The sequence below is a fragment of the Fukomys damarensis genome, unplaced genomic scaffold (genome assembly GCF_012274545.1).
Source record: "Fukomys damarensis isolate Sample0158 unplaced genomic scaffold, DMR_v1.0_HiC HiC_scaffold_23, whole genome shotgun sequence".
Lineage (NCBI taxonomy): Eukaryota > Metazoa > Chordata > Mammalia > Rodentia > Bathyergidae > Fukomys > Fukomys damarensis.
Genome location: NW_022900935.1, coordinates 59,005,765 through 59,033,655, shown reverse-complemented (window position 1 = coordinate 59,033,655; position 27,891 = coordinate 59,005,765). Strand labels below are relative to the sequence as shown.

The window sequence follows — 27,891 nt, the reverse complement described above, 5'->3', positions numbered from 1 at the left end:
CGGGAACTTGGGGGAGGGTTCGCTCTGCTTCCGCGGTGAGGCTGGCCCGGCCCGCCAGGGTGGTGGTTGTGGCGCCCTAGCTGCCTGCGGGTCCGCTGGGGCGTCGTGGTCAGTTCCATTGTCCCACCCCCGTGCCACGCGCTTCTGCCTCTCGCCCGGGGCTTGTGCTGGCCCGGGGTTTGGGTGCAGCGATCAGATCCCGCGACCGGTTTTGCAGGGTCAGTCAGGCTTCGACCCTCCGGTTGTCCCAATTCTTCCCCTGGGCCCGCCCGGCAGGTGCATTTGTGGCCAGGCGGGGCTGGTCATCGCGACCCCTCACTCCCCGTCGGGACGCAGACCGTTCCTCCCCTCCGCGAAGTGCCTCCCTCTTCTAACAAAGGAGAGGCAGACCCCGTCTCCTCCCCCTCCCCGTGCCCACCTCCGAGCTCGAGGAACGAGCCAGCATGAATTGGTTTTCTGCGCTTAAACCTTCGGACCTCGGTCTGTGCACCCCACCTTCTTCGCATTCCCCTTTGACGTTTGCCGATTGAGTTCATTCCTGGCCCCGGGTGCCTTGCCGGAGGAGGTTTCCAGTTCTTGGGCGGGGCCGGAGACATCCATTGTCTCTTCTGTAATATCTCTACCTGGGAAGCTGGGGCCTTTCTTGCGACCCATCACACCGCGTTTTGGAAAGGGGGTACTGGGCAGGGCAGTGGGACTGGGACCCGTCTCCAAGACCTTGATTAACTTGGTGGAAGGGTTTGGGTTATGTGAAAGGTGTCCACATTGTCTCAGCTAATTGTACACTGTTCTGTGAGGTGCGTGATAGGCATCTCTGGGATCTTCCTTAAGGCTTGAGAAAGACTAGATTCCACTTTTCCTGAGCATCGGTGCCTATTGATCAGGACTTGCAGTCATGTGTGGCCAGCCTTGGGGTCCTGGCCAAGTGGCACAAAGGGAGCCATTTTGTGGGGCTAAGAATACGGTCGTGAAGCACCAATATCTATCTCACAGGGGTTAGAGAACTTGAGAACAAAAAGCATACCTCAGCAGAGGAGGCTTAGGAGGAAGTACTGGTGACATTACCTTTCCGTCAACTCTTTTCACTTTTGCAGTGTAGAAAAGAATGGCTAAGGTTGGAAACACTAAGGTTACTGGGAGGGTGGAGAACTTGTATAGAACCTAAGAAAATACTAGTCATTTCTTCTTCTGAGGTCATCCTTCCGAGGAGATAAATGTTTTTAGAGGACACGGGCACAAATTGAGCCATGGTTCTCCATTTTGTGTCAACTTTCTGCCAGTCAGACTTCAGTGGGATGGTAATGTGGAATCCGAGGTTTTGTCCTTTGGTGTTGAGTTTAGTGCTTTGTAAAGAATTCAGTAACCAGGTCAAATGAATCTTGCTTGTTTTTTCATGTGTATTTGAGATGGGAGACAAGTAATTTTTGATTCTGCAAGATAAATGTTTTAGTTCACACTTCCATTAGTTTTCCTCCAATATTGTGATCTTAGTTCTGTAGCATTGTTATTCTCATCTTTTCTTCTATAATCTACCCAATTCGCCTAAACTTCTTTTCTTCATTAACATTCTCCTGGCTCTAACCTCTTTATTTAGTGTGGTAGGGAGTGAACTGCAAAGATCATATGGAAACTGGGATTTTTTAAAAAAAGAAAAAAGTAAATTAACAAAAAATTTTTTCTACAATACATGAACATGTTTTTGTTGAGTCTTCAAATACTTAATCCTGATTTATTGTGTGTGGTTCAGAAAGAATAGTAAAGAATGAAATTGAAATACTTTGTCTTGTGATCAAGTCCTTTGTTTGGGGAAGTCTCGATATTACAAATGGGCTCTACAACACTGACGTCATCGGAGTAGGTATTACCTGCTGTTGCAGGAGCAACGTGGGCCTGCAGAAGTTGGCTTGGGCAGGCTTTGAAGTTGGTGTTTGGGTACCAGTGTTTGTCTGTCTGTCCCTTTCTCTTTTCTCTTTTACTCTCTCTCTTCCTCCCTCCCTCCCTTCCCAAAAATATTTCCATGAGGGTTTTGAAGAATTTAATCTGGCCAAAATAATGCAGGAGGTTTTAATTATGATCAGCAAAGACAATCATTGTAGTCTCTAAGGAATGAGGGGCTCCCAAGGAAGCCAAGTTGATTTTGGTTCTGCTATTTTGGGTGCTTTGTTGATTTAAGGAACAAATGATAAAAACTTAACCCCTTCACATTTTAACATAAGAGAAAGCATACCTTTAGTTGTGATTTAAACAATTTCATTAAGTCTAAAATTATGGTGATAAAATGTATGCCTGAACACATTTATTGTTTAAGTAATAGCCAAGGTTTTAAAAAAAAATGGAGCTTTAAATGTTTTACATGTTATAGAGCCAATATTGAGGGCCAATATAATGAGATTTATTTATTTATTTGCTGTACTAGAGGTTGAACCCAGGGCTTTCTCACTGAGCTATATCCCAAGCTCTTTTTAATTTATTTTATTTTATTTTGAGATGGGGTTTCCCTAAGTTGCTAAATTGCTTATGCTGGGCAAGTTCAAATTTGAGATCCTCCTGCCTCAGCCTCCCAGGCTTCTGGCATTACAGGTGTGTACCAGTATGCCCTGCTACACAGATGTGTAGTTAAAAGAGTAAAAGGTGAGTGTATGGTTATCCCATTGAAGTTCCTGAGCATTTGTAATGTGCCTGCTAGGTGCTGAGGATTTGGGTTCAAACTCTATAGCCACTAGCTCATGCTGGCTACTTATTTAGAGCTTCTTAGAGGCTGACTCTGCTTTCCTGACAAGAGGTTGATGAACTGCCCCAGCAGAGTCCAGCAAACTCTCACCTCTGAGCCAGTCAGTCTCACCTATTTTTGGAGAGTTCCTGAACTATGAATGATTTTTACATTGATAAACAATTGAGAAAAACTATTTCCTGTCTTATGAAAATAAGATTAAAATTCAGTGTCCATGCCCAGCTGATGTATAAAATTTTGTTGGACACTGCTATATTCATCTTCATATTTTCTGTGACTGCCTTTGTGTGCTGCACAGCAGTCAGTAGTTCAGGAAGACCCAGTCCACAGAGCCAAAAGTGCTCACCATCTGGACCTTGGTGGAGAGCAGCAACTCCCAGAGGAGGGGAGTGTCCTCCTTGTCCTCCCTGCAGGCTGGGCTGTTACTCTGCAGCTCTGGGAGTGGCTGGGGGAGTTGGACTGGGCAGTGAGGGGAGGGTGGAGAGCAGGCGGAAATGGAGATAAACTTTGGCACAGTGAAGAAAGTGGCAGGCCTGGACTGGTGGGGATGGTGGTTGGAGCCGCCACAGTCTGTTTGAGAAGAGGCCACAATGCTAGAAGGCAGAGGTGGTGTGATTTTCAGTTCCTGCTGTGCTGCGGACCCTGGCACAGAAGGGGGCAGGACAGGGCCGGGGTCACCATTAAAGGCAGAAATGGAAAGTGTGGGCTGGGGATTTAGCTCAGTGGTTCCACCATCTGCCTTTCAAGTACAAGAACCTGAGTTTGATCCCTGGTACCACAAAAAGAAAAAAAAAAAAAGGAAAGTGAGTTTGGTGAGGAGCGGTGTTGGGTGCTGATGCCAGGGTGCCAGGCTATACACCCAAAGGAGCTGAGCAGACAGGATTTCTGTCTGGGGATCCAGAATGCACAAAGGTGAATGAGTAATCACATTTATCCAGAATGGATGGCTAGTGGGGAAAAGTAGTATTGTCAAAAGAAACACTGGTAGGAATTTCTGGAACTCCGAAGCAGTCTTTGAGGTAATTTTAGAGTAGTAACAATACAGAAAAATATGGAATATAAAGAAGACAATAAGGTGAGTTGTGTGGTGGTACACGCTTGTAATCCCAGCCACTGGGCAGCCTAAAGCAGGAGGAGCCTAAATTGAAGGCCAACCTGGGCAATTTAGTGACACTGTCTCAAAATGAAGAGATAAAAAGGGTTAGGGATGTATTTGTATAGCCCAGTGCTTCCTGGGTTCCATCTCCAGTATCAGCCTCCCCCACCAAAAAGCCACTGAAAGCTGGGTGTGGTGGCGCATGCCTGTAATCCTAGCACTTGGGAGGCTGAGGCAGGAGGATGCTGTGAGTTCGAGACCAGCCTGGGCTACACAGTGAGTTCCAGGTCAGTCTCACTACACATGAGACCCTGTCTCAAAAAAACAAACAAACAAAAAGCCACTAAAATCCCATCAGTGAGAAGGAACCCAGGATAGCATTGTAGTGACATTTATTTGGTTATAATAATAGCTGATGTACATGGTTGCCATGTTCCAGATTATATACGATAGCCCTGTAATAATGGTTTAGGAGACAGATACTAATGTTCTCATTTGATAGAGGAAAAAACTGAGGCATGGGGAGTTATGCAGTTTCTTAAACTGGATGCTACTGGCCACTTAGGTGGATACCCTCACAGGTTCCTTTGTTAACCAATGATCAAATCAAAGGAGGCCACTTATTTTGGCAAAAAGGAAGAGCCTGGTGTGATACCACACACTCTCATACCAACACTCTGGAGGCTGAGGCAGGGGGACTTCAAGGCCAGCCTGGGCTACATAGTGAATTCAAGGCCTGCCTGGAGTGCTACATAATGAGACCCTGCCTCAATGGAAAAAGGATTTATTGAAAGCTAGCTGCAAGGAGATAGAGGGTCCTTATCACCTGAGTCACCTTCTCACTGTGTACAGGTGACTTAGGGTCTTTCCTAGCCAGGAACAGTGGGGGAGGGGACACAGTGAGACAGTGGACACATTCAGGCCTATTTCCTCCCTTCTTGACTAAAACTTTCCCTGCCTTTTCTTGTTTTGGTACCAGGGATCAAACATGGGTCCTTGCGCTTGAGGCAGGTGGAGGAACCACTGAGCTAAATCCCCAGCTCATCTCCCTGCCTTTTCTAAGGAAATGAAACTGGACTTTGACCTCCTGGCAGTGGTGTCTGTGTATTCTGTCCATTTATCTGGGTTGAGCAAAGATGGGAGTGTGAGTTCATCCTGAAGGTCTGAGGAAGTTTGGAGGAGCCCCTTATCTCTAAAGGAAAAACACTAACTTTCAAAATTCTATTTTGCCCTGCCAGTTTCATGTCTTTGGAAAATTTACACAATTTTATACTGTCATTCTTTAGTGCAGAGACGGCTTTTGAAAAATCTTTTCCATTCCGATAAGCAAACTATACCCTTTTGTTTTAAAATTAAACTGGGCACAATGGGAGACGCCTGTAATCCCAGCATTTGAGAGGCTGAGGCAGGAGGATCATGAGTTTGAGGCCAGCCTGGACTACATAGCAGAACCCTGTTTTGAAAACAAAGAAAAAGCCAAAAAAGTGTACTAACTTGCTAGTCTGAGTAGGGAAAAACAAAACAACAATAATAAAAAACCCATGTTTTGGCCAGGCATTTAGCTCAGTGGCACTGCGCCTGCCTCACAAGTGCAAGGTTCCCAATACCAAAACAAACAAAACAAAAAACAAAAACCAAACCCATGTTTTATATATTTCTGCTTTCAAACCATGACAGGCAACACAGAAGACTGACCTCAAAGGTATGGCTTTCTCCCCACTGGCAGGCAGGTAGGCATTCAGTTCTGGAGCAGCAGACCCCAGTTTAGAAACAGCATCAGATCCCGCACATTGAAGGCTCAGGCTCCAAGACCAACTACCCCCAGCAAAATCATCAAAGTCGCTGTTTTTTTTCTTTTTTGTACTGGGAATTGAACCCAGGACCTTCACACTGAGCTATATCCCCAGCTCCCCACCCTCTTTTATTGGTACTGGGGATTGAACTCAGGACTTTGCACTTTCAAGGCAGGCATGGCAACACTGAGCTAAATCCCTGGCCTTGGCCTTAAACTTTTGATTCTCCTTCCCTTTCTCAAAGTTCTGGTTCATCCTCTTGCCTGGAATTTAACAATCCTCTTGTGTCAGCCTTCCAAGTAGCTAGGTTGTCATGTCCAGCCTCTTCTTAATTTTCTATTTTTTATTTTAATTAATTAATTAATTAATTAATTTGTCGAGGCAGGGTCTCATTATGTAGTCCAGGCTGGCCTTGAACTCACTTTGTAGCCCAGGCTAACCTCGAACTCACAGTGAACCTCCTGCCTCAGCCTTCCAAGTGCTGGGATTATAGGTATTTGTCACCATGCCCAGTTCAGCACTACTGAGCTAAATCCCCAGCCCTAATATTTAAAAATTTTATTTGTGGTGTTGCTGATTAAACTCAGTGTCTCCTACATACTAGGCAAGTACTCTACCACTGAACTATACTCCCAGCTCTAGGAAGTGTCTTTTTTTTTTTGTACTGGGGATTGAACTTGGGACCTTGTGCTTGCAAGACAGGCGTCAGAACCACTGAGCTAAATGCCTGGCCCTCTAGGGACAGTCTTTTTGGAGGCAGAACTACCTTGACAAAAATTTTGAGGAGAAACTGCTAAGTCCTCCACTGTAGTAGAGTTGATGACAGTCGGTAAGTGGTAAAACATTTTAAACCAGGAGATTTGAACAATTTAATTAATTAGCTTAACCTAGTAAACACATAGAAAACATTGGCAAATACACATACTTTTCAAGCATACATAGAAGATTTATAAAATTGAGCACATATTAGGCCATAATGAAAATCTCATCAAGTTTCAAAGGTTCATGTCATACAAATCTGTTGTCTGACTTGTACTTTACAGCTGGAAACCAATAAATTAAAAAGACTTCTATTTTTGGCCCTTTAAAGAGCTTATGGGTCAGAGAAGAAAATGGAAATGAGAAAATATTTAGAATGTAGCAATACTAAAAATGCTCTGTGTCAAAATTTGGGCTGGACATGGTGGGCATGACATATGCCTGGCACTGTGGGAGGCTGATGCAGGAGGATCATAAGCCTGGGTGAGTTAGCAAGACCCCAGTTTAAAAAAAAAAAAATTGAGGCGGATGACACCCATGAGCTTTCTCCTTTGGCAGTTATTTATTTATTTATTTATTTATTTATTTATTGGTACCAGGCAGCAGAACCACTGAGCTAAATCCCTGGTCCTTTCTTTGGCTTTTAAATTGGTCACAGGGGGCCAAAGATTTAGCTCAGAGGTGAATGGTGCTGCTGCCTGTCTCACAAGTGCAAGGACCCAAGTTTGATTCCCAGTACCAAAAAAAAAAAAAAAAAAAAAAAAAATTGGTCAGAGGGACTTTATTATTTTTAAACTGAAAATCGAACTTAGGGATGCTCTATTACCAAGCTACATCCCCCAGCTCTTTGTCTTTTGAGATAGGGTCTCCCTAAATTGCGCTGGCTATTCTTAAACTCTCCATCCTCCTGCCTCAGCCTGTCAAGTAGCTGGGATTACAAGCATGCACCACTGTGCCCGGCTGTCAAGGGACTTTTATCTGTTTATTTTTTGCAGTGCTAGGAATTGAGCCCAGGACCTTCTCATTGAGCTACATCTCCAGCCCTCATATAACTTTAATTTCAAGACAGGATCTTACTAAATCACTAAGCTAATCTTAATTCTTGTGGTTGAAAATAAAAATGGAGATGGTTTTCAAATGAAGAAATAACAAGATGTGCTGCTTTTTTTTTTCTTTTGGTACTGGGGATCGAACCCAGGACCTTGTGCTTGTAAGGCAGGTGGCAGCACCACTGAGCTAAATCCCCGGCCCTTTTATTGTTTCTTTCTTTTTCTTCTTATTTTTTTTTGGTTTTCTTGAGACAGTGTCTTACTATGTAGTTGAGACTGATCTGGAACTCACTATGTAGCCCAGGTTGGTCTAAAACTCACAGCAATCCTCCAGCCTCAGCCTCCTTGAGTGCTGGGATTACAGGTGTGATGCACCACACCCAGCTTATTGTTTCTTAAAAGGACACATCAACGTGTCTGGTATTCAAATAAAGACACAGCAGTATTTGGTATCTTAATCTCCAGCATTGAATTTATACCAGAGTGAGTCAATTCCTTTCTTGCTTTAGTAGCTCTTTGGAACTGAGGGCTAGAATGGCTGGGTGAGGGAAATGAAGTGAAAGGTGCTGGAAGATATGTTTTGGTAGAACCTGAAATTATTGATTTGCCATTCTCTCTAGGGTTTTGCGGCCTCCAGGTGGTGGATCCAATTTTTCATTAGGCTTTGATGAACCCACAGAACAGCCTGTGAGGAAGAACAAAATGGCCTCCAGCATCTTTGGGACACCTGAAGAAAATCCCCCTTCTTGGGCCAAGTCAGCAGGTATTGCTCTGCTTTTATCTGTGATCATTGTTCTAAGGGATGTGCCCAGCTTGGGTCTTGTTTGGTTTGGTTTCTTTGAGACAGGGTCTCATTATGTAATTCAAACTAGCCTTGAGTTTAAGATCCTTTTGCTTTAGCCTCCAGAGTGCTGGGATTATAGGTGTGTGCCAGCAGCCAGGATGTGAGATTTTTTGTTTTTGCTACTGGGGACTGAACTCATGGGTGCTTTACAGGGGTGCTGGGTTACATACCCATCCCCTTTTGATCGTGAGACAAGGTCTCACTAAACTGCCCAGGCTGGTCTTGAACTCTGGATCCTGCTTTAGGATTGCAGGTGTGTGTCACTGTACTCAGCAGCTGGTTTTATACTAATCAAAATGTAGCTTTATGGTAATGAACATCATTCAAGTTTAACATGATAAGAAAGAAATGGGAAATATTGAGATTTTACGGGATGGATCAGAATAGAGTTGGAAGTGGGCATAGTATATTTAGTCCCTCTTGTGGAATTTTTAAGCCGTCAACTGAGACAGTTTCCTCCATTTGTGATATATGACTGAGGTGTTTGCTTTAAGTCTTGCTATTTAATTCTTGAAGAACGTATGTTTTGTTTCTAGGTGCCAAGTCTAGTGGGGGCAGGGAAGATCTGGAGTCTTCTGGACCCCAGAGAAGGAACTCCTCAGAAGGAAGCGCTGGAGACTTCTTCGATCTGAAGGTCAGAGGAAAGACAGACAGGCTGGCTGAGGGTTCAGAGATTAAACTTCCCCTTCTTTACTAAATTTCTGCTTTGCCACTGGAATCTTACACCATCTTGGGTGGTAGAAGAGTTGTAAATAGAGAGGAAGGCCAGACAAGTGAGTTGCTCTGTCCTGACCCACTCTTTTTTGCCTTTAGGATTCATCTCAGGTCCTTCATTAGTGATTTTGGGGACTTCCAGGTCACACTAACTTCCTCTCTATCTCATTAGAATAGCATTCTCAGTTCAAGGACTGTTTCAGTAGTTTGCGGGTGTTTCTTTGAGTTAAACTCTAGGAGACTGTAGCACTAGTGGTACCGGGGATAGAACCCAAGGCCCGTCTGATTTTTAATTTTTAAAAGTTTTTGTGTACCAGGGATCAAACTCAGGACCTTGCACTTTTGAGACAGGAGGCGGCAGCACCACTGAGCTAAATTCCTGGCCCTTAATTTTTTACTTATGACACAGGGTCTCAATAAGTTGCCCAGGCTAGGCTTGAACTTCTGACTCTCCTGCCTTATCTGCCAGAGTGCTGGGGTTCTGGACCTGCAGCACTGTGCCTAGTTACTGGTGTTACTGTTAGGAGTAACTGCAGAGGAGTACTGCCGTGAAACCACTCCATAAACACCTGGCCTAGGATGACGTCCTCCTGACTAGGGACCCTGGCATGGGCATAGCTGTCAGAGGAGATTTGATCTCACAGGGCCGCTCAGCAGCTAGGGAAGGAAAAGGAGAGAAAGAAGAGGATAGACTGGTTACCCGTTCTGATGAAAGATCCCCCTGAAATGCTGACTGGCTTTAGGTCATCGGAGTAAATGTCACCTGTGTGTTAGGTGTCACCAGGACTGGGGTAATTTATTGCGCAGAATTCTTGGACAGTTGAGTAAGGGTTGCCACCTGCTCCTCACTTGATTCCATCAGAATGGAATTTCACATTTGACTCTGTCTAGATGTCAGCCGTTCAACTCTGACTGTTTTGTGTGTTGGAAATTAAAATAGGAAGTAAATTTTCATATTTTTTCTTTTCCAGGGAGAAGGTGACATTCATGGTGAGTATTTCGGAAGACTGAACTGCTGGTTCTGTAAATGCTTCAGAGCAGATCTGAGTTTTGATTTCACAACATGTGTTGAGGAAAGAGACTTGGCTGTGCCCCCAGTGCCAGCACACTCTGGGCAGAGAGAAAAGGAAAATGACAACACTAGAAAGTTAGTAAGCATGGCTGCATTTTCAATCTACAAGCAATGAGATGAATGTTAGAAATGTACTACTACAAAGAAAAAATGGGCTCCTTTGACAATACACATACATCGATTGGGTTGATCTTTGTTATCCTTCCTGAGAGCTTTTTAAGAAGAGGCTCTGATATTTCTGGCCAGGCTCACAGCATTCAATTTACAAAGTTCACTTCATTTAATATTGAGGTACTGAGTTAGCAAGACACTGGTTTCCCTGCTGGTGCTTTTGTAAATAATTATTTCGGGGGCAGGTAAATTTCCACTTAGCCATCCACGTAACCACTTATAGGTGGCAACGAGCTATAATTATTTACTTAATTATTTTAAGCCTTTGAAGTATTTATTGGCACTTTTAACAAGTATGAGAGCTGCTGAGGAGGGTCAGCCAGTACTGCCTCACGTCTCGTGCTAACTGGTGCCTGGTGCCTGCAGCCAGAAGGTGGCTGCTTCCTCAGCCTTTCCTGCCATTATGTTTTGTGATGGTGAATGGGTGAGAACAAAATTCTTCTTCTGCCCTCTCCAACTGTCTTCCTGATCACTTTTTCACCTGACTGAAGATGTAGTTACTATGTGTGGCCTGTTTGTGCCTCTTTTTTGGGAGACAAGTTCTCACTAAGTAGTTCAGAATGGCCTGGAACTCATTAATTAGTCCAGGCTGGGCTCGAACTCTCAGGGATCCTCCTGCCTCAGCCTCTGGAGTGCTGGGATTACAGGCATGGGCCACTGCCTGGCTAAAATTTTTTTTTTTGGTAGGGCGGAGATCAAACCCAGGGCTCTTTCCCATGCTAGGTAAGCACCCCAGCCCCAGAATCAACTAATATGACTTTGGCCAATGATACAATTAAAAACTTGGAGAGGGCTAGGGATATAGTAACTCAGTGGTAGAGCACTTGTCTAGCATGAGCAAGACCTGGGTTTCAACCCTGAGTACCACCAAAAAACCAAAAAATATATATGGAGCCTGGAGAGGTGAGAAAGCTGTGAGAATTATGATATAAATAGTAAATCTTCAGTCTAGTAGTTAGTAGTTCTCTTCCCTGACCCATCTTGTCTTCCTTGGTTTGTTATAGATTCTTCAGGTAAATAGCACACTGAATGGTATTCTGTGCATTTTTTTTGTTGTTTTTTCCTTTTTTTTTTTTTTTTTTTTTAAGACAAGGTCTCTCTGTGTAGTTTAGGCTGGTCTTGAACCCATCCTTCCAAGTGCTGGGATTGTAGGTGTCTTCCTCTTTTTCTTTCTTCCTTTTTTTATTTAAATGGTTATCAGAGCCAGGTGGGGTGGTGCAGGCCTGTAGCACAGGAAGGTACTGTGATCAGGTTTTGTTTGAACATAAAGGACACTGCCTTGATCTTTGAGATAATTCAGCCTGGGAATGCCTATAGAGTGGACTTTGGAATTGAGATTTCAGGAAATCTCTGAGAAAGAGGGAGCAGCTGAGGAAGTAGCCTAACATCTGGGAAGTTTAGGTAGAATTCTTTCCTGGCCTTCAAGCAGTTTAGACAGTCTGCTACATTTTTATCCCCCTGTGACTCTTTTATGTTTGCAATGAATCATTTTTTCTATTCAGACATAGGCGTCTTTGTTCATTTATCTTATTGATGTTCTAAAGAAGAAAGACAAAAAAGGGAAAAAAAAAACCCAAAGAAGACAGCTAAGTTGGGCATATAAAAAAGCCCCCTGCCCTTTTGCAGTACTGGAGGCTGAACACCAGGTGTTTGCACTGAGCTATATCTCCAGACCTCTTTTTTTTTGAGATGGCATCTTGCTAAGTTGCCCAGGCTGAGTTTATTTATTTGTTTGTTTTTGGTACTGGGGATGAACTTGGGGCCCTTGTGCTTGCAGGCAGGCAGCAGAACCACTGAGCCAAATCCCCAGCCCCCAGGCTGGGTTTAAATTTATGATTCTCCCTCAGCTTCCCAGCTGGGGTTACAGGGATACAACTCAGTGCCTAGTTTAAAATGCCTATATAGCTGGGCATGGTGGCTCAGGCCTGTAATCCCAGCACTCGGGAGGCTGAGGCAGGAGGATCACTATGAGTTCGAGACCAGCCTGGGCTATGTAGTGAGTTCCAGGTCAGTCTTAACTATATAGTGAGACCCCGACTCAAAAAACCCTCCCCACACACACAAAAAATGCCTATTTAATGCTCCAGGTGCTGAGTTCAGTTCCCCAATACCACAGTCTATCAGTCAGTCAATCAGTCAAATGTTTATTTTGGTAGAAGCATTTTCCTTTAAAGCGCCATCTTTTAAAATTATTGGAATGAATAGACTCAGGCATTTCCTGTCAAATTGCTGTAAAAGTATCTAGACACTTGCTCTCAGTTCCTATACTGTGGACCTTTGAGTTATGACCAGCCTGACATATGAACAACTTGGGTTATGACCAGAATTTTAGGGTTTTGTTTTGTTTGTACGGGGGGATCAAACTTGGGACCTTAGCCTTGCTAGGCAGGCAGTGGAACCACTGGGCTAAATCCACAGCCCCTTTAGTTTTTTGTTTTTTGGTAGCAGGATTGAACTTGGGACCCAGCATTTGCAAGGCAGGCGGCAAGGCAGAGCTAAATCTGAGGCTCTTTAGGTTTTTTTTGACAGAGTCTTACCATGTAGTTCAGACTTGCCTTGAATTCACTGTGTAGCCCAGGCTGGCCTCAAACTCACAGCAGTCTTCCTGCCTCAACTGGGATTACACCATGCCCAGCTGGAATTTTAGTTTTAATTTACGAACAAAGTCTTGAGTAATGACCTGAATACTGGCCACTTGTGCTTCCAGATGGTCTCAAATACAGATTTAACATTAAAGAGTTCTGGAAGAAACATTACATCTCTTCCTGTGTGGGGTTAATGACAAATCCGGGGCAGATGTCTCTCTAAGGGCACTGAGATCTGTATGTAAACAGGAGAGAGACTTTGAAGGCTGTGTAGAGGACTCTAACTAAGCCTTCCTTCCTATTAACCAACTTGAGTTACAACCAGCCCTTGTGAACAAATTGAGTTCTTGAGTTCGTAAGTCAAGGGTCCATTGTGCTTCCTTCATCACAGAGTGGTAACAGATGGTCCTTACTCTTTGGCCAGAGCAGTGTCAACTGAACAAACAAATATTGAAATGAAGGCCTGATGCTGTTCCTTTGGTCTCCATGGGTACTCCCCCCATGGGTGCTTTTATTTCCTTTTCTTTTTTTTTGGTGTTTCTTTTTCCTTTTTTGTTTTTTGTTTTTTGAGACAGGGTCTCACTGTGTAATTCAGGCTGGCCTTGGATTCACTATGTAACCCAGGCTGACCTGAAACTCCCAATGATCCTCCTGCCTGAGCCTCCTGAGTGCTGGGAGTACAGGTGTATGCCACCACACCTGGCACTGGTATGCTGTTTTCCATTGTGAAAAACAAAAACAGTTCCATTAATGATGTAAGGCAGTTATTCAAGTGGAAGGAAGGAGCTTGATTCATCTGAAGAGCATTTCATGAAGATTAACTACAGTGGTAGAGTTGTGGGGCAGTTTTGTTCTTCCCAATAATCATTAACTGCTTGATCCAGCCAGACAGTGGCATGAGTTCAGTTACGTCTCGTGTATTTATAAAGTGAGGCCATGTCTAGCCAGCAGAAATGAAACAATTAGAAATAAATTGTTCAGGCTGAATTCACAGTCTGTATCTTCTTTCATTTTAGATTTTTTTTTCTAATATGTATTATTTTGCTTTTATTTTGTATTTCAGTAATTGAACTAAATTTTCCTGAGTTAAATTTAACATAGACTTGTGCACTTAACAATGATGTATTTAATACTCTTTTTCTCCCTTCCTTCCTTCTTTTTGTAGTACTTGGGGACTGGACCCAGGCCTTCATACTGAGCTACTTCCCCAGCCTTGTTTTTTATTTTTAATTTTGAGAAAAGGTCTTGGTACTTGCTAAATACCCCAGTGTGGGCTTGAACTTCAAATCCACCTACCTAAGCCTTCCAGAGTGCTGGGGTTACAGGCCTGGGCCACCCTGTACCTACACCTGGTTTTTTTTCTTTGTCTTCCCTCCTTCCTCTGGTGCTGGGGATTGAACCCAGGACCTCACACATGCTAGGCAGGCTATGTGCTGCTAAACTATATTCTCAGCCCCAATAGTACAATTTTTAAACTGAAAGATCTCTCCCCTCTTAGACTTTTCAGTTTCAGTTGGTTAAATCAAAACTTGAAACAACAGTTTTAGGAAGGCTTTTTTTTTTTTGCAGGTGGGCAGTGCTGGGAATTGAATCCAAGGCTTTGGGCATGCTAGAGGAAGGTAGACATTTAACGTGTAGTCATTGAAGACCATAAACTAATTTTTTAAAAAATTACAACTCTCATTGGTGTCCAACATGAACCAATATGAAGTTTTGTTTATTTGAGATAGGGTCTCCCTATGTGGCCCAGGCTGGCCTCAAACTCATGGCGATCCTCTTCCTCAGCCTCCCAAATGCTTGGATTACAGGTGTGTACTATCATGCCCAGCCCTTGTGTAATCTGAAAGGAACATACAGACAACAAATACACCAAACACCAATAGTGGTCAATTCTGAGTTGTAGGAACATGATTAGTGGTTATTGATTTCTTTTTTATGTTTCTAGCCATCCTCAAAAAAAGAAAAAAAAAACAGCCTCTTAGTTTTAACTGGAAGTGGTTATTAGTGTCATTTTTTCTGTTCTCTATTTTCCTAGAAAATGTGGACACAGACTTGCATGCCAGCCTGGGGCAGAGTGAAGAGAAGCCCGTGCCTGCCGCACCCGTGCCCAGCCCCGTGGCCCCTGCGCCCATGCCGACCAGGAGAAACCCCCCTGGTGGCAAGTCCAGCCTGGTCTTGGGTTAACTCCTTGTCCTGAACTCTGTTGTTTTGTTTGTTTGTTTTCTCCATGCTTGTGAACTGCACAACTTGAGCCTGACTGTACATCTTTTGGATTTGTTTCATTAAAAAAGAAGCACTTTATGTACTGCTGTCTTTTTTTTTCCCTTCCTTTTTGAAAAACAGGTTTCACTTTCTGTCTGACTCCTGGGTCTGTGGGCCATGGCATGAGTGTTTTTCTAGTAGTAGACTGGAGGAAAGGCTTTGTGACACTTAGTACTGTGTTGTCAGAACAAATGACTGGTTCCGATGTGTTAGAGGCTCATTTGTACTGAGGTTTCTCGAGTGCTCGGCCCGATGTCAGTAGGATGTCAGTAGTCCACAGGCACCGTCTTGTCAGCCCCTGCTCCAGGCTGTCGTGCAGCACCTCTTGTCATTGTCCTATCCCATCCATGCCCTTTGCTCAGTGCTCCTGTGCCATAACAGAACCATAAAGAGGCCGCACCTTGCTGTCTACAAAGCAAAGAAGCTGCCTTTTCACCTTAGGAGGTCAGCTGGCTGATGAGCAGAGCCTGCTGCCCTGGCTCAGAGACCCACCCTTGGTGAAAGGCAGTGAAGCAAGCAAGGGCGGCCACACAGAGGTGGGGCTTGTGCAGAAGCAGATCCCTCAGGGGCGCTGTTCTTCCTCAGTAACCCGATGCTGTGTGCATGATGCTGGTGCTTGACCATGAAACGAAAGTCTCATCCTTAAAATGTGTGTTGTACTTCACACCCCTGGACTGTTGCTTCAAGTAAACTATCCACATTTTGAAACGCTGTGTCCTGTGTCATCTTTTTGACATTGTTTCAGTGTTCTACCCCTGGCTTTTTTGTTACTACTAATCCCTCCCTGGGATAAGTCATTTAAAGTAATGAAAGAGACCCTATTACTACTACCCTTTATGCTGGACAGTCATATTTATGAGTTTGAGCCTTGGACTGGGGGTGTAGCTCAGAAGCAGAGCATGTGTTTAGCATGTGGAAAAATCTGGGTTCCCCCCAGCACCAAAATGAGTTTATTTCCATACTGTAGAGGTCCTTCTCAACTTAGGTGTCCAAAGGGGGGCTACAAAAGAAGGAAAGAAACATCCACATAATTAGAAGGGTGTCAGCTAGGCCTAATGGCCCATGCTTGTAATCCCAGCACTTGGGAAGCGGAAACAGGAGACTCTCTGAGGACAGTCTGAACTTCCTGTATCAAAAAAAGTTTTTAAAAGTGAGATCGTGACTCAAGTGCTAGAAAAGCCTGAGGATGGGAGAGTTCCTGTCAGCATGGCATGTCAAATATCAGTCACATCAAGATCTGGCTAGGGATTTAGCTCAATGGTGCCAATGCCTTCCTCAAGCTGGCTTAGTTGTGTCTGTGACACTGACCAGCTAGTCGTGCTCTTTTGGCTTGTTACGTTATACCATGGAATGACTAGGTATATCTTGGAAGAATAAAGGATTACTAGGTTGTAGGACTTTAGGTTCTTTCCTTAATGAGTTTATAAAGCATTTGCCAAATGTTGACTTAACTACCTATGCTACAGGTTCTTTCCAGTAGTACTAAAACGGCAACATGAGTTTTACTGGCTCTTGTTAGGGTTTCTGCCACAGATCTGAAAGAGGGAAACTGATCTTTTCAGCCTGTTCCTAAGGGTGGCACTCCAGGAAAAGGAATGTGCCTGGTTTGTGCCGTACCTTGATAGTTGGCTTTAAATTTATTTATTTATTTATTTTGAGACAAGAGTCTCACTATGTAGTTGAGGCTAGCCTTGAACTCATATAACCCAGGCTGGCCTCAAACTCATGGTGATTCTCCTACCTCTCCTGAGTGCTGGGATTATAGGCGTGCACCACCACGCCTGGCCTTTAACTTCTATGAAGATATATAAGGACCTTATTAAAATGAAAGGTGTTCTAGGTGAGGTGATAGTTCAACCAGTTATTTTGGTACTATTTTAGGAAACTTAAAACATGTTTGCTAAAGGATATTCAGTTTTTAGGTTTAGGAAACTGGGTCTGAAAAGTGAAGCTGTATGATTTTAAAGTGGTAATGGTATTTTTTTGTTGTTGTTTTTGTACCAGGGATCAAACTCAGGACCTTGAATTTGCAAGGCAGGTGGTAGCACCACTGAGCTAAATCCTGGCACTAATGGTAATTGTGATGACTATTAAAAGTGGCCCAAAAGGTGGCTGGGTATAGTGCTGCATGCCTGTAATCCCAGTACATGGGAAGCCGAGGCTGGAAGATGGCAAGTTTGAGCATAGTCTGGTAAGACTCTGTCTCAGAAAGTCTAGGAAAGGGCCAGGGATTTAGCTTAGTGGTGACACCACCTGCCTCGCAAGTGCAAGGACCCAAGTTCAATACCCAGTACCAAAAAAAAAAACAATCTAGGGATGTGCAGTGGTCCTGGGTTCAATTTCTAGTATGGAATAAAAAGACTATACAAAAGGTAACTTAATTGACAAATGGACCTTTGACTCAGTTTGTGTGGCTGCAGTTCCTTGGTAATGGGAAAAAAAAACAGTTGAAAGCTTAGTATTTACAGCTTATGCAGATATTGTCTTGCACATTCTCCAAGTAGCTCACCTTAGAATGAGATGTCAGGCTCTTTTCCAGGCCACTCAGGTTCCTAAGCTCTGGTTTGTTTGCTGGTCAGTGACCAAAGGAGACCATGTGTTTTTGGGAAAAGGAAAAAAGCGTTTATTCAAAGCTACTCCAGAGAGATTGTGGGGTCCACCTGCCTCAAATCACCATGTTAGTGTGTACTGGTGTAAGGGGCTTTAGCACAGAGGGAGGGGAGCACAGAGAAAATGCAGATCTCCACACTTACTCATCACTTCCAGCCACCTTCAGCTCATCCTCTTTCTTGTGGAAAGGAAACTGGACTTCTGCCTCCTGAGGCAGGGACCTGCATAGTCCATCATTTCTTTTGGACTGAGGAGTGTGTCATGCTTGACCTGGTCGTGAAATGGTTAATGCATATGCCCTTTAATTTCACGCTAAGGTCTGACAGGATACAAAAACCACCACAAAACAGCCTGTGCAGCTGCTGTCTCTGCCTGACAAAAGCTGTGCTGTCTTGGAGCAGACAGGACACTGAACACAGGATGGGATGTTCCCAACACAGAGATAACAACTACTAAGTACAGCATCTTTTCAATGCCAAGTCACCTGAAAATACACATGCCTGCCTTGATCACTTCATGGACCCAGACCACAAATACTTGCTCTGACCCCTATACGTGATAGACATAGATGTGCCAGACCCCTTTAAAGCTTCCTGCCTTTTCTTTGTTCGAGGCTGATAGCCTTCTTGCTTGCCCTGCCCAGGTGGATAAAGTCTGTACCTATTTGCTTTCACTAGCGTGCTCCCCGCAGCAAGGCCTCTGATACAGAAAGGAGAGGGTGTGGCGTATTGTGTTCAGCAGGAGGAAGTTTGAAGTTGCTCATCTCTAAAAGAAAAAAAAAAATCTAACTTTCAAAGTTCCTTTTTGCAGTGCTGGTTACACTTCTGACAACACTGGTTTGGAAGTACGGTGGCCTGATGGGGAACAACTACAAGATGGGCCAATTACTCAAATATGTCATTACAGTCTGTAGGCAAATAGGTTTGGATGAAACCTGAAAATGTGGTGCAATCAGCAAAATCTCTAAATTTCAGCATTTTTTTTGGAAAGAGCAGAAGCTTGTGATCGATGTAAGTTTCAGATTAAGGAGAGCGGTTCTGATTCCTGGAGCTGGATGGAAATCACCTTTCCAAGTAAAATCAGACTTTTACTAAGTGCGCCCACGCTTCAAAACAACGCTGGTTTCTGCATTGGTCTCTACATGTGCAGCGGAAGGGAGCGCAGAGATGGTCTCTTTGAAAGAGTGTCTCACACAACCTAGTTGTCGTCTACAGATCTGTTCGCTTCATTGACTAGGGAGCCCCGATTTGGGAGGTGGCTGGCGCCTCTTTCAAGCAGCAGGAGCTCTGGTTCCTGGCTCCCTCCAGCCTCAGCAAGCAGGAAGGGCAGAGCGCACCATGGCCCCGAGCTACAGCGATGGGGTCTACGGAGCCAGCCCCTCACGTTTGAGGAGCTGTCTCCCTAGAAGATGCTCCCCATATTTTAAGATCGTCCTCTGGAAGCTCTGCCCTTAGTAACAATGTGGGGTGAGGAGGGTATGTCTGATGTAAAGTGGGAGGCAGCTGACAGAGAAGCCAAAGCTGAGGATCAGAAAAGTAACCACCTGGGCCGGGGATTTAGCTCAATGGCGCTGTCGCCTGCCTCGCAAGCCAAGGTCCCAACTTCGATTCCTGGTACCAAACAAGAAGTAACCACCTAAACCTGAGGCCGATTCCCGCCATCTTCTTAGAAGGCTTCGTGCACGCGTAGATCGGAAGCCCTCAGCCCCGAGTGGGGTCCCCTATGCAAATTAGCCCACAAAGCTCCGCCCACTTGCAGCGGTTCCGGAAGTGGCCCCCACTTTGCTCGGCGCCATACACGTTCGTTCAAGTGTGGCTCTCGCCCGCGGCCATGGCATCGCGGCCTGTGCGAGTGCTGGTGGACATGGACGGCGTGCTGGCCGACTTCGAGGGCGGCCTCCTGCGGGGCTTCCGCCGCCGCTTCCCGGAGGAGCCGCACGTTCCGCTGGAGCAGCGCCAGGGCTTCCTCGCCCGCGAGCAGTACCGTGCCCTGCGGCCTGACCTGGCGGTAGGTCACTGGAGCCACCCCGTGGGCAGGACCGGCCGGGCTCCATTCCGGGGACGTCCCTTTCCGTTTGAAATGGACAAAACACCCCCACGCCCCGTACTGGGGGTTGAACCCAGACCCCCAGGTTCCTTTTCTAGTTTTTTGAGACAAGGGTCTCCCCAAGTTGCCCAGGCTGGGCTCGAACTTGCAATTATCCTGCCTCAGGCCCCCAGAGTAGTGGGATTGCAGGGGTACGCCAGGCCTCTTCTGAACCCATAGTTCACCCTGGCACAAGTAGGTCTGGGAGCGTTTCCCTCTCTTATCCCCCAGCGCTCCAACAAAATCCTTTCTGATGCTCGGACCTGGAGAGCTCATTATGCGTCCTAGCTCGGGCGCCACCTATTGGTGGCAGATGCGAATCGAGAACTCTTTCTTGTAGGATAAAGTGGCCAGTGTTTATGAAGCCCCGGGCTTTTTCCTAGACTTGGACCCCATTCCGGGGGCCCTGGAGGCCATGAGGGAGATGAATGACATGCAAAAGTAAGGAGGACTGGGAGGAAAGGACGGCGGCAGGGGAGGGGGAGCGGCGGCTACACCGCCTTCGCTTACTGTCACCCCTTGTCTGCAGCACCGAGGTCTTCATCTGCACCAGCCCTCTGCTGAAGTACGACCACTGCGTGGGCGAGAAGGTACTGGCCGCCCGATCAAATTTAGCCGCCTTTAAAAAGAAAAAATTTCTTTTTTGAGACAGGTCTTACAGTGTCATTCAGGCTGGCCTTTAAAACTTGCTTGTAGTCCAGGACTGCTTCCAACTAGAGATTCTCCTGCCTCAGTCTCCCAAGTGCTGGGATTATAGGAGTGCATCGTCATACCTGGCTAGCTTTCTAAATCATTAAAGATAAATCACACATCAATTCTCGGCCTTTTGGCTAGGACCCAGTGTAAAGATAAATCACACAAAAACAGGCGGTGAAGGCTGGGGAGGGGGAAATTGACATTCAAGCAACTCACTGCTCAGGGCCCAGCCTCCAGTGACACTGCTGTCTCCTACAGTACCGCTGGGTGGAGCGGCACCTCGGGGCCCAGTTTGTGGAGCGCATTATCCTGACAAGGGACAAGACGATGGTACTGGGGGACCTGCTCATCGATGACAAGGACACCATTCGAGGTTGGAGCTGTTACCTGCCTGCCTGCCTGCCCCAACTACAGAGGGAGTATAAAACACCAGCTCATACGCCCACTGCTTTCCTGCCCCAGGCCTGGAGCAGATGCCACACTGGGAGCACATCTTGTTCACCTGCTGCCATAATCAGCACCTGGCTCTGCCCCCCGCAAAGAGACGGCTGTTGTCCTGGAACGACAGCTGGAGGGCCATCATAGACAGCAAGCGGGGAGCTGTGCAGCAGGAGCAGGACGGCAGTGCACGGTACTGAAGGGAGGGCTGCAGAGCCAGGACACCCTCACAGTACTCTCAGAGATGCCCTCCCGCACAGGCCCAGGCCCTGGTACTTCCCTAGGCTGGCATGGCCAGCACAGAATTACAATGGCAGAATCAGGCAAGATCTTTTTAATAAAAAACTTGAGCTCTCTGGCCTTTTAAAGTCCCCTTATTTGGGAAAAGAAAGGGACAGGAGCCTGGGGTGGGGGCAGCTGGCCCAGGGGCTGACCAGGACACCCTCTCTCCCTCCAGTCTTTAGTTCAGTGCTTCAGAACCAAGCTTGCTTCCATGCCCACCCTCTTTGGCCACCTCTGGCCTAGCCTCAGGCCTAGGAACTAGCTTCAGTTTGTACCTCCATGTCTGGCCTCCCCACTCCTAATGACTTCTCATCCCAGCAAAAATACCTGGTGTGCTAAACAACCTCCCCTTTGAGGTGCTGAGTGGGTAGCACTTTGGTGGACTGAGCCCCCACCAGGACTTGGTCTCTAGAGTTAAGGGTGCTGAGGCGTTGTGGCTCCCTTGGATCAAGGTTGCTGGGGGGCCTCAGTCCTTGGCAGGGGAATGCCCAGGGCAGAGTGGGCATGCCAGCTGCGGGCTTCGGCCACTTGGGTTGGGGAGCAGAAGTCTTCCAGGAAGATCTGGGCCAGGTTCCGGAGCCTCACATTAGCTGAGAGAGAGAAGCGCAGCATGCACTGGACCACTGGCAAGGAGGTGAGCTCAGGGTGGGAGCCAGCGCCCGGTGAGCTCAGGTACATGAGCGTGGTGACAGCTGACAACACGGTCTCCTCATTGGGACTGGACAGGCAGTTGGTGATGAGCGGGATGCCACCCACCTGCAGGATGTACTCCTTGTTGGCCCTGTCGGCACACAGGTTGCAGAGGCCCCCTGTGGGACAGCAAGGGTAAGTCTGGGATCCGGCACCAGGCTACCCCCCGTTCTCTGCCCAGTGAGTCCTGGGGGGTCCAGGTCTATGAGAATTGGCCAGCGACCAGAGATGCAAAGTCCACTGGAGCTTGCAGCCTTCTCTCCCAAGGCCCATGATCACCCAGCCTTTTCCTCAGTTCCATGGCCTGCTATGCTTTCTTTCTTTTTTTTCTTTGAGACAGGCTCTCCCTATGTACATCAGGCTGGCTCTGAACTCACTCTGTAGCCTAGGTTGGCCTTGAACTCTTGGCAATCCTCCTGCCTCAGCCTCCTGAATCCTGGGATAATAGGTGTGCACCACCATGCCCAGCTTTCTTATGTATGTATATGTGTATTTCTGGGAATTGACTCAGGGACTTGAGCTTGCCAGGCAGATGCTGTGCTGCTGAGCTACATTCCTGGTCCCTTTTAGATGCTGGGAGGTCAGCGTTTGGCATGGGCGGCTCTGTGCAGGAAGATGACTTCCTGTGCATTCTGACCCAGCTTCCTGCCCTCCTGGTATCCCTGTTCTTTGCCTTCTGCTCAGAGGGGAGGACACACCCTTGCCAATTCCCGCTTCTCTGGAAACTAGCAAATGTTTGGGCCTAGAATGTACCTCAAGTACTTTACCCAGAGAGTACAGGTGCCTGTGATGTCTCTGCTAAGGGCTCTCCTTTCCCAGGACAGAAGTCAGCCAAGGTTTGGCTCTGCTGCCCACTCCAGAGCAGAAGCTGGAAGTCCTGCTTTTTTTGGTGGTATTGAGGCTTGGATCCAGCTCAGGAAACACTTTTAAAATTCCATTTAGCCTCAGGTCTTCCTATGTGCTAGGATGAAGCCAACTTTCCTTTCAGGGCCTTCCCCTCACACCAGCCTTTTCTTCTCTCCTTGGCATCAATGCAGTTGCCAACTTCAGGCCACCCGTGTGACCTTTTGGCTCCAATCTGCACAGGCTGACACCCTCTTGCTGGTGACAGACACTCCCTGGCTCCACTGGCCAGTGAGGTCCCCTTGGAATGTCAGCTCCCTGTAATGCTGTGTCCCTTCCTCACCTGTCACAGTCCTTAAGAGACTGACAGCCTGGGAAATCAACTGCGCATCTGTTTTTCTCCTCACTGCCTACCAAGACCCCCTGGGAGGTGAGTGCTTCGGGGTCACATTTACAGTGCTGGCAGAATAAGGGGTCCATAGACATGTGCTTTTTTCCCTTCGGTACTCAGAGTTGAACCCCTGGCCTTCATACTGAGCTAGAGCCCCAGCCTTTTTTTTAACTTTTTATTTTGAAACAGGTTCTGATTAACTTACTAAATTGCTTAGGCTCAGCTTGAACTTGTGATCCTTCTTCCTCAGCCACATCCACAGATGTGCACCACTACACCATGCTCACTGGAAGTGTTTTTCAGCAGCCACGCGGGAAGAGGTTACAGAACTGCAGAGACCCAGGCGGCCAGATAGGAAGGCTCCCCAAGATCCTGTCCCCCTGGGCCAGGTGCCGTTTCAGGACATGGCTGGCTCACCAGCATCTGAGAAGAGGAGGAGCTACCTAGCCTCACTGAGTCCCGAGGAGGATGGGCAGCAGCAGAGGGCAACCCGGCACCCACCCACTGGGGTTACCAGCACCCTGTTTTAGTGGGAGAAGCTGAAGCTGGGAGAGGTTAAACAATGGTCCCCAAGGTCCCAATAGCAGCAGCAACCCTTTGCCATGAGTGTAGGACATGGCGTCCCCTGGGAGCTGTAGGCCGCTGGGCTCAGTCAGGAGTGAGCACAGCCCTCCCTGCACCATTTCTAAGACTCAGGCCGGCCATGGACTCAGGTGTCACCATCACCACCGGGTGTGGATGGGCAGGACCCTGCTCCTCGCCAGAAAATAATCAGATGGCTCCACTGGACAGTGGCTATGGCCAAAGCACCTCCCATACAGAGGCCTTCAAAGCCTCCAAGGATGGAATAGGAACCCGCTGGGGCTCCCCAGCTGCCAGGGCACTACACAATGACCCTGTCACCCTTTGGCTGGTGGTGACCTTTGGGATGAGAAGGGGGGCAGCTCACAGGGAGGAGGGAGCTTCAGGAGCAGGGAGGCCAGGCTGGGGCGCTGAGACCACCCAAGATGCCCTGGGAGCAGCCACAGCCACAGCAGCCCTGGGCCCCTGTCCCACCTGCTACTGTGACACTGAAATGGGCCTGAAGAACCCAGGAGGCTGAGCAGCAGGTGACACAAGCATGATACTGCTTCACGTGCTCACCAGCAGCAATGTGGCCAGATCAACTGCGGCCACAGCACACGTTTCCAGCAATAGTATCTGTTGCTCTAAGCCTCAATTTCTTCACCAGTGAAACGAGAGATGGGATTAGGATTCCTGGCTCGTGCATGGACTGTAGACCAAGCATGCACCTGTTTCCAGCCCACAGGCTGCCACTGGGCCTCCCCAAGAACCCACAAACAAAAGCAGTGGCATATTAAGTGGATCTGAGTGAGAAGGCAAACAGCCCAGTGTGGTGTCTGTTGACTCACTCCAGTTTGGGGCTGTTATCAATAATGCTGCTGGCGACTTTTTGTGCACATGTTTATGTCCCCAACCCTATGAAGAGCACTGTAGGGTCACAGGGTGTGCCTAGCTTCCACTTCACAAAATGCTGTTTCCCAGAGGCTGCTGAGGACTTGGGTACCAGTCTTTAGCTAAGCACCACTACCATCTGGTGGTAGCGACATGTATTGCAGGAAATAGAACACAGAAGCCCTTAAACATGAATTCTGGGAAGCCGCTTACTTAAATCCTGACAGTAGCAAAACTGACAAGGAAAAAAAAAAAATACTCGAAAAACCAAAAACCAAAAGACACCTGACAAGGATTCTATGATACACTAGGATTCAATCAGTTCTCTTGAGAGCAAAGAATTCTCTCCTGATTCTTTATATCTCTAGGTAGTGTCAAAGTCATACAGGTATTCAGGGTACCTGAGAGGCAACTTCTGGTTCTTTGCGCAAACACTTCCAAATCAATACCTCAGGTCACCAATGCTTGTTTTCTTATTTTGGTATGTTTGAGGAAGGGAGCAGAACCACTGAGCTAAATCCCAGCCCTCAGTTTGTTTTTTTAAAGACAGGGTCTTGTCATTTATCCCAGGCTTTCTTTGAGCTTGAGATTCTCTTGCCTCAGCTCCTGTTAAGATTTTTCTTTTTCTTTCTTTTTGTACTGGGGATCAAACTTGGACCCTTGCGCTTGCAAGGCAGGTGCCAGGACCACTGAGCTAAATCCCGGGCCCTTTTCTTTTCTTTTTTGAGGCAGGGTCTCCCTTTGTAATTCACACTGGTCCTGAACTCACTATGTAGCCCAGGCAATCCTCCTGCCTCAGCCTCCCAAGTGCTGGATTACTGGCATGTGCCACTGCGCCTGGCTCCGACTGTTAAAATTATAAGCATGCAGCATCATGACTATAGCCACTGATTTTTTTTTTTGTACTGGGGATTGACTCAGGACCTTTCGCGTGCAAGGAAGGTGGTGGAACCACTGAGCTAAATCCCTGGCCTTTTGTTTGCTTTTTTGGGGGTACTGGGAATAGAACATGGGACCCTGTGTTTGCAAGGCAGGCAGCAGCACCACTGAGCTAAATCCCCTGCCCTGTTTGCTTTTTGAGATAGGGTCTGGCTATGTAGTTCAGGATGGCTTTGAATTCCCAAGTGCTGGGATTATAGGTGTGTCACCACACCTAGCTGATATTTTAAAAAGCATCACTTCAGATATTTTTATTCACTGGACAAGTACTTCCTGAGACTGCTTTACATATGGCTCTCCATAATTCACCTACTTCCCATCCAATCTCCCAAACCAGGGCCGCTGTGGCCTGACCAAAGCTGTCTCCCAGTGGCAATTCCTCAATGACATTGATCGAAAGTGGCCCTGGGCTGTGGGCACTACTTGATGCAGGTGAAACAAAGAACATGGAAATACTACACCATGAAGTCTAAACCTGGGTTCTGCCAGCTAAGAGTCCCAGCCCTTTCTTCTTTTCTGTTTTTTTTTTTTTTTTTTTTTAAGAGTCTTGCTATGTGATTCAGGCAGGCCTTGAACCAGCAGTGATCCTCCTGTCTCAGCCTCCATGGTGATGGGACTATGACTGTGCCTGCTTATACAGCACTTGGCCAATAAACTTTTGTCCTGTCACTAATTCAGTATGTCCCAAGGTCATGACTACAGGAGTCCTAAGCTACAGATCACCAGTCAGCTTTGCCTCTCTTGATATTATATTCAAGGGTGATCTCCAAACTCTCCCCTCCAAGTACTTTCAAATTCCTTTCCCAAAGGGCTCACTTCAAACTCACTCATCTCAGCCCACAGGTATCTGGGGTGGGCCCATCCTTACCAATAGCAAATTCCACCAGGCTCTCATTCTCTTCCGACAGCGAATCGAGGAATAAATCCAGGACTTGTAGCTGCCGCAGATATTGGTAGTTATTGGGGTCATAGGCGAAGTTGGCAAGGTTGGCGAGGACTTGCTCCTTGGCGTCTGCAGCGAGGAAGCGGCATTGGAGCGGGTCCAGACGGCAGATGCGGCTGGACCCCCGCCCGGTCCCCCGGCGCCCACCCCACGCCCCTCACCTTGGCTCTCTGTCTCCTGGAACTCCGTGACCAGAGCCTGCAGGTACCCAAGCCGCCCGACGTGGGGGTCCACCTTCGGCTTCTGGGCCATGGTCGGGGTAGAGTGGAAAGGGGAGGCTCGACAGCAGGGCAAGAACCTCTCCCGGCCTTTCCCTGACCCCGCAAGGCCGGACGGGGAGGTAAATGGGCTCAGACTGCAGTAAGTCGCAGCTGGAAATGGGCTGTGGGGAACAGGGAAGGCGGGTTTCAGTATCCTGTAAGGGCTGGACTTGAAAATAGAAACAGGCACAGGAGACGTCAACGCGGCCGTGAGCTGCAGCGGGATGCCAGGGGCTGCGGGCGCTCCAGCACCGCTAGCTCCGCGACCCTACACCTCAGGGATTAGATTCCGGGCCCGGGCTCTAGCGGAAGCCGCGCGGGCCCCGCCCCCAGGAAGCGGAAAGGGCGGGACTAAATTGGCGAGGGGGCAGGACTGGCGCTGAACTCGGCGCGCATGCGTATGCTCCTTCCCGCTCTCCCCTCTGTAGGCCAGGCACATAACAGAGGCGGACGGTAGATGGCCTCAGGAGCATAGGAGAGTTGGAGAGCTTCAGTGTAGAAGAGCCACGGTCGCAGAAGCACCTAGTGAAGGGTGCGCGCGCGTGCGCGTGTGTGTTTGTGTGTGTGTGCTGCCTGATTTCCTAGATTGCTATTCCTCTCGAGTTCAACTCCTTAGACCGCCCCCCCGTGCACGTCTTGTGTTTTCATCGAAAGAATCAAACAGAAGCACCTGCCACAGGAACAAAGCGTTTATTCTTATGTTTGAACGCAAGGCGGAAAGCCGTGGGGGACAGAAACTCCAGGCCGACCAAAACAAAGGATAAAGATGTACAATACCATGCCTCTTTATGGGATACATGTATTACTATCTTGTCTCCACTTCAGGGTGTGATTTTTTATTGCACCAATAAAGGTGACTATGCATAGATTTGTTCCTTATCACTTAGAATTTGTTCCTAATTGGGTTTTGGAGCAGGATACATTCTTCCCTTGCATCCGTGGATTTGATCTTTGTGATCTTGTGCTTGGCTCTGGCTTCTTGGTGTCTGCTAACCACACACATAGTCTTTGAAAGTTGAGTTGACTTCTTATTCTCTTGTTTCCACGTATATTCCCTTAATTTAAAAGCTTTGAAACTGATCCACTTCCTTTTTGTTTGTTTGTTTTTGTTTTGTTGTTATTTTGTTTAGTTTTTGTTGTTTGGGTTTTTGTTGTTGTTTTTAAATTTTGTGATAGTCTCACT

The 27,891-nt window shown here is 47.0% G+C and overlaps 3 protein-coding genes across 7 annotated transcripts in view; 2 read left to right on the top strand and 1 right to left on the bottom strand.

Annotated features, from left to right (window-relative positions):
* The window catches only part of Jpt1 (Jupiter microtubule associated homolog 1), a 15,869-nt gene extending 771 nt beyond the window's left edge, over nucleotides 1-15,098 (top strand). The window contains exons 2-5 of the mRNA XM_010630762.3: nucleotides 8,049-8,191; nucleotides 8,809-8,906; nucleotides 9,958-9,976; nucleotides 14,850-15,098. Of these exons, the coding sequence (XP_010629064.1) occupies nucleotides 8,049-8,191; nucleotides 8,809-8,906; nucleotides 9,958-9,976; nucleotides 14,850-14,998 (409 nt within the window). The 3' untranslated portion in view covers nucleotides 14,999-15,098. The remainder of the gene's footprint in view (nucleotides 1-8,048; nucleotides 8,192-8,808; nucleotides 8,907-9,957; nucleotides 9,977-14,849) is intronic.
* Nucleotides 15,099-15,127: 29 nt separating this feature from the next.
* On the bottom strand, nucleotides 15,128-27,042 carry Armc7 (armadillo repeat containing 7). 4 transcript variants are annotated; one of them, XM_019208439.1, is made up of 3 exons: nucleotides 26,610-27,042; nucleotides 26,374-26,517; nucleotides 15,128-16,076 (listed from the first exon to the last, which is right to left on the bottom strand). In XM_019208439.1, the coding sequence occupies exons 1-3, from the start codon at nucleotides 26,698-26,700 to the stop codon at nucleotides 16,027-16,029; spliced, it is 285 nt and encodes a 94-aa protein (XP_019063984.1). In that variant the 5' UTR covers nucleotides 26,701-27,042; the 3' UTR covers nucleotides 15,128-16,026. The 4 variants fall into 4 exon arrangements, with proteins under 4 accessions (XP_019063984.1, XP_019063985.1, XP_010629067.1 ...); XM_019208440.2 differs by lacking the exon at nucleotides 15,128-16,076 and adding an exon at nucleotides 20,313-20,390; XM_010630765.3 differs by lacking the exon at nucleotides 15,128-16,076 and adding an exon at nucleotides 21,253-21,996.
* Nt5c (5', 3'-nucleotidase, cytosolic) lies at nucleotides 19,480-21,246 on the top strand. 2 transcript variants are annotated; one of them, XM_010630764.3, is made up of 5 exons: nucleotides 19,484-19,693; nucleotides 20,112-20,212; nucleotides 20,301-20,361; nucleotides 20,726-20,840; nucleotides 20,930-21,245. In XM_010630764.3, the coding sequence occupies exons 1-5, from the start codon at nucleotides 19,517-19,519 to the stop codon at nucleotides 21,103-21,105; spliced, it is 630 nt and encodes a 209-aa protein (XP_010629066.2). In that variant the 5' UTR covers nucleotides 19,484-19,516; the 3' UTR covers nucleotides 21,106-21,245. The 2 variants fall into 2 exon arrangements, with proteins under 2 accessions (XP_010629065.2, XP_010629066.2); XM_010630763.3 differs by having other exon boundaries at nucleotides 19,480-19,693; nucleotides 20,726-21,246.
* Nucleotides 27,043-27,891: the final 849 nt, after the last annotated feature.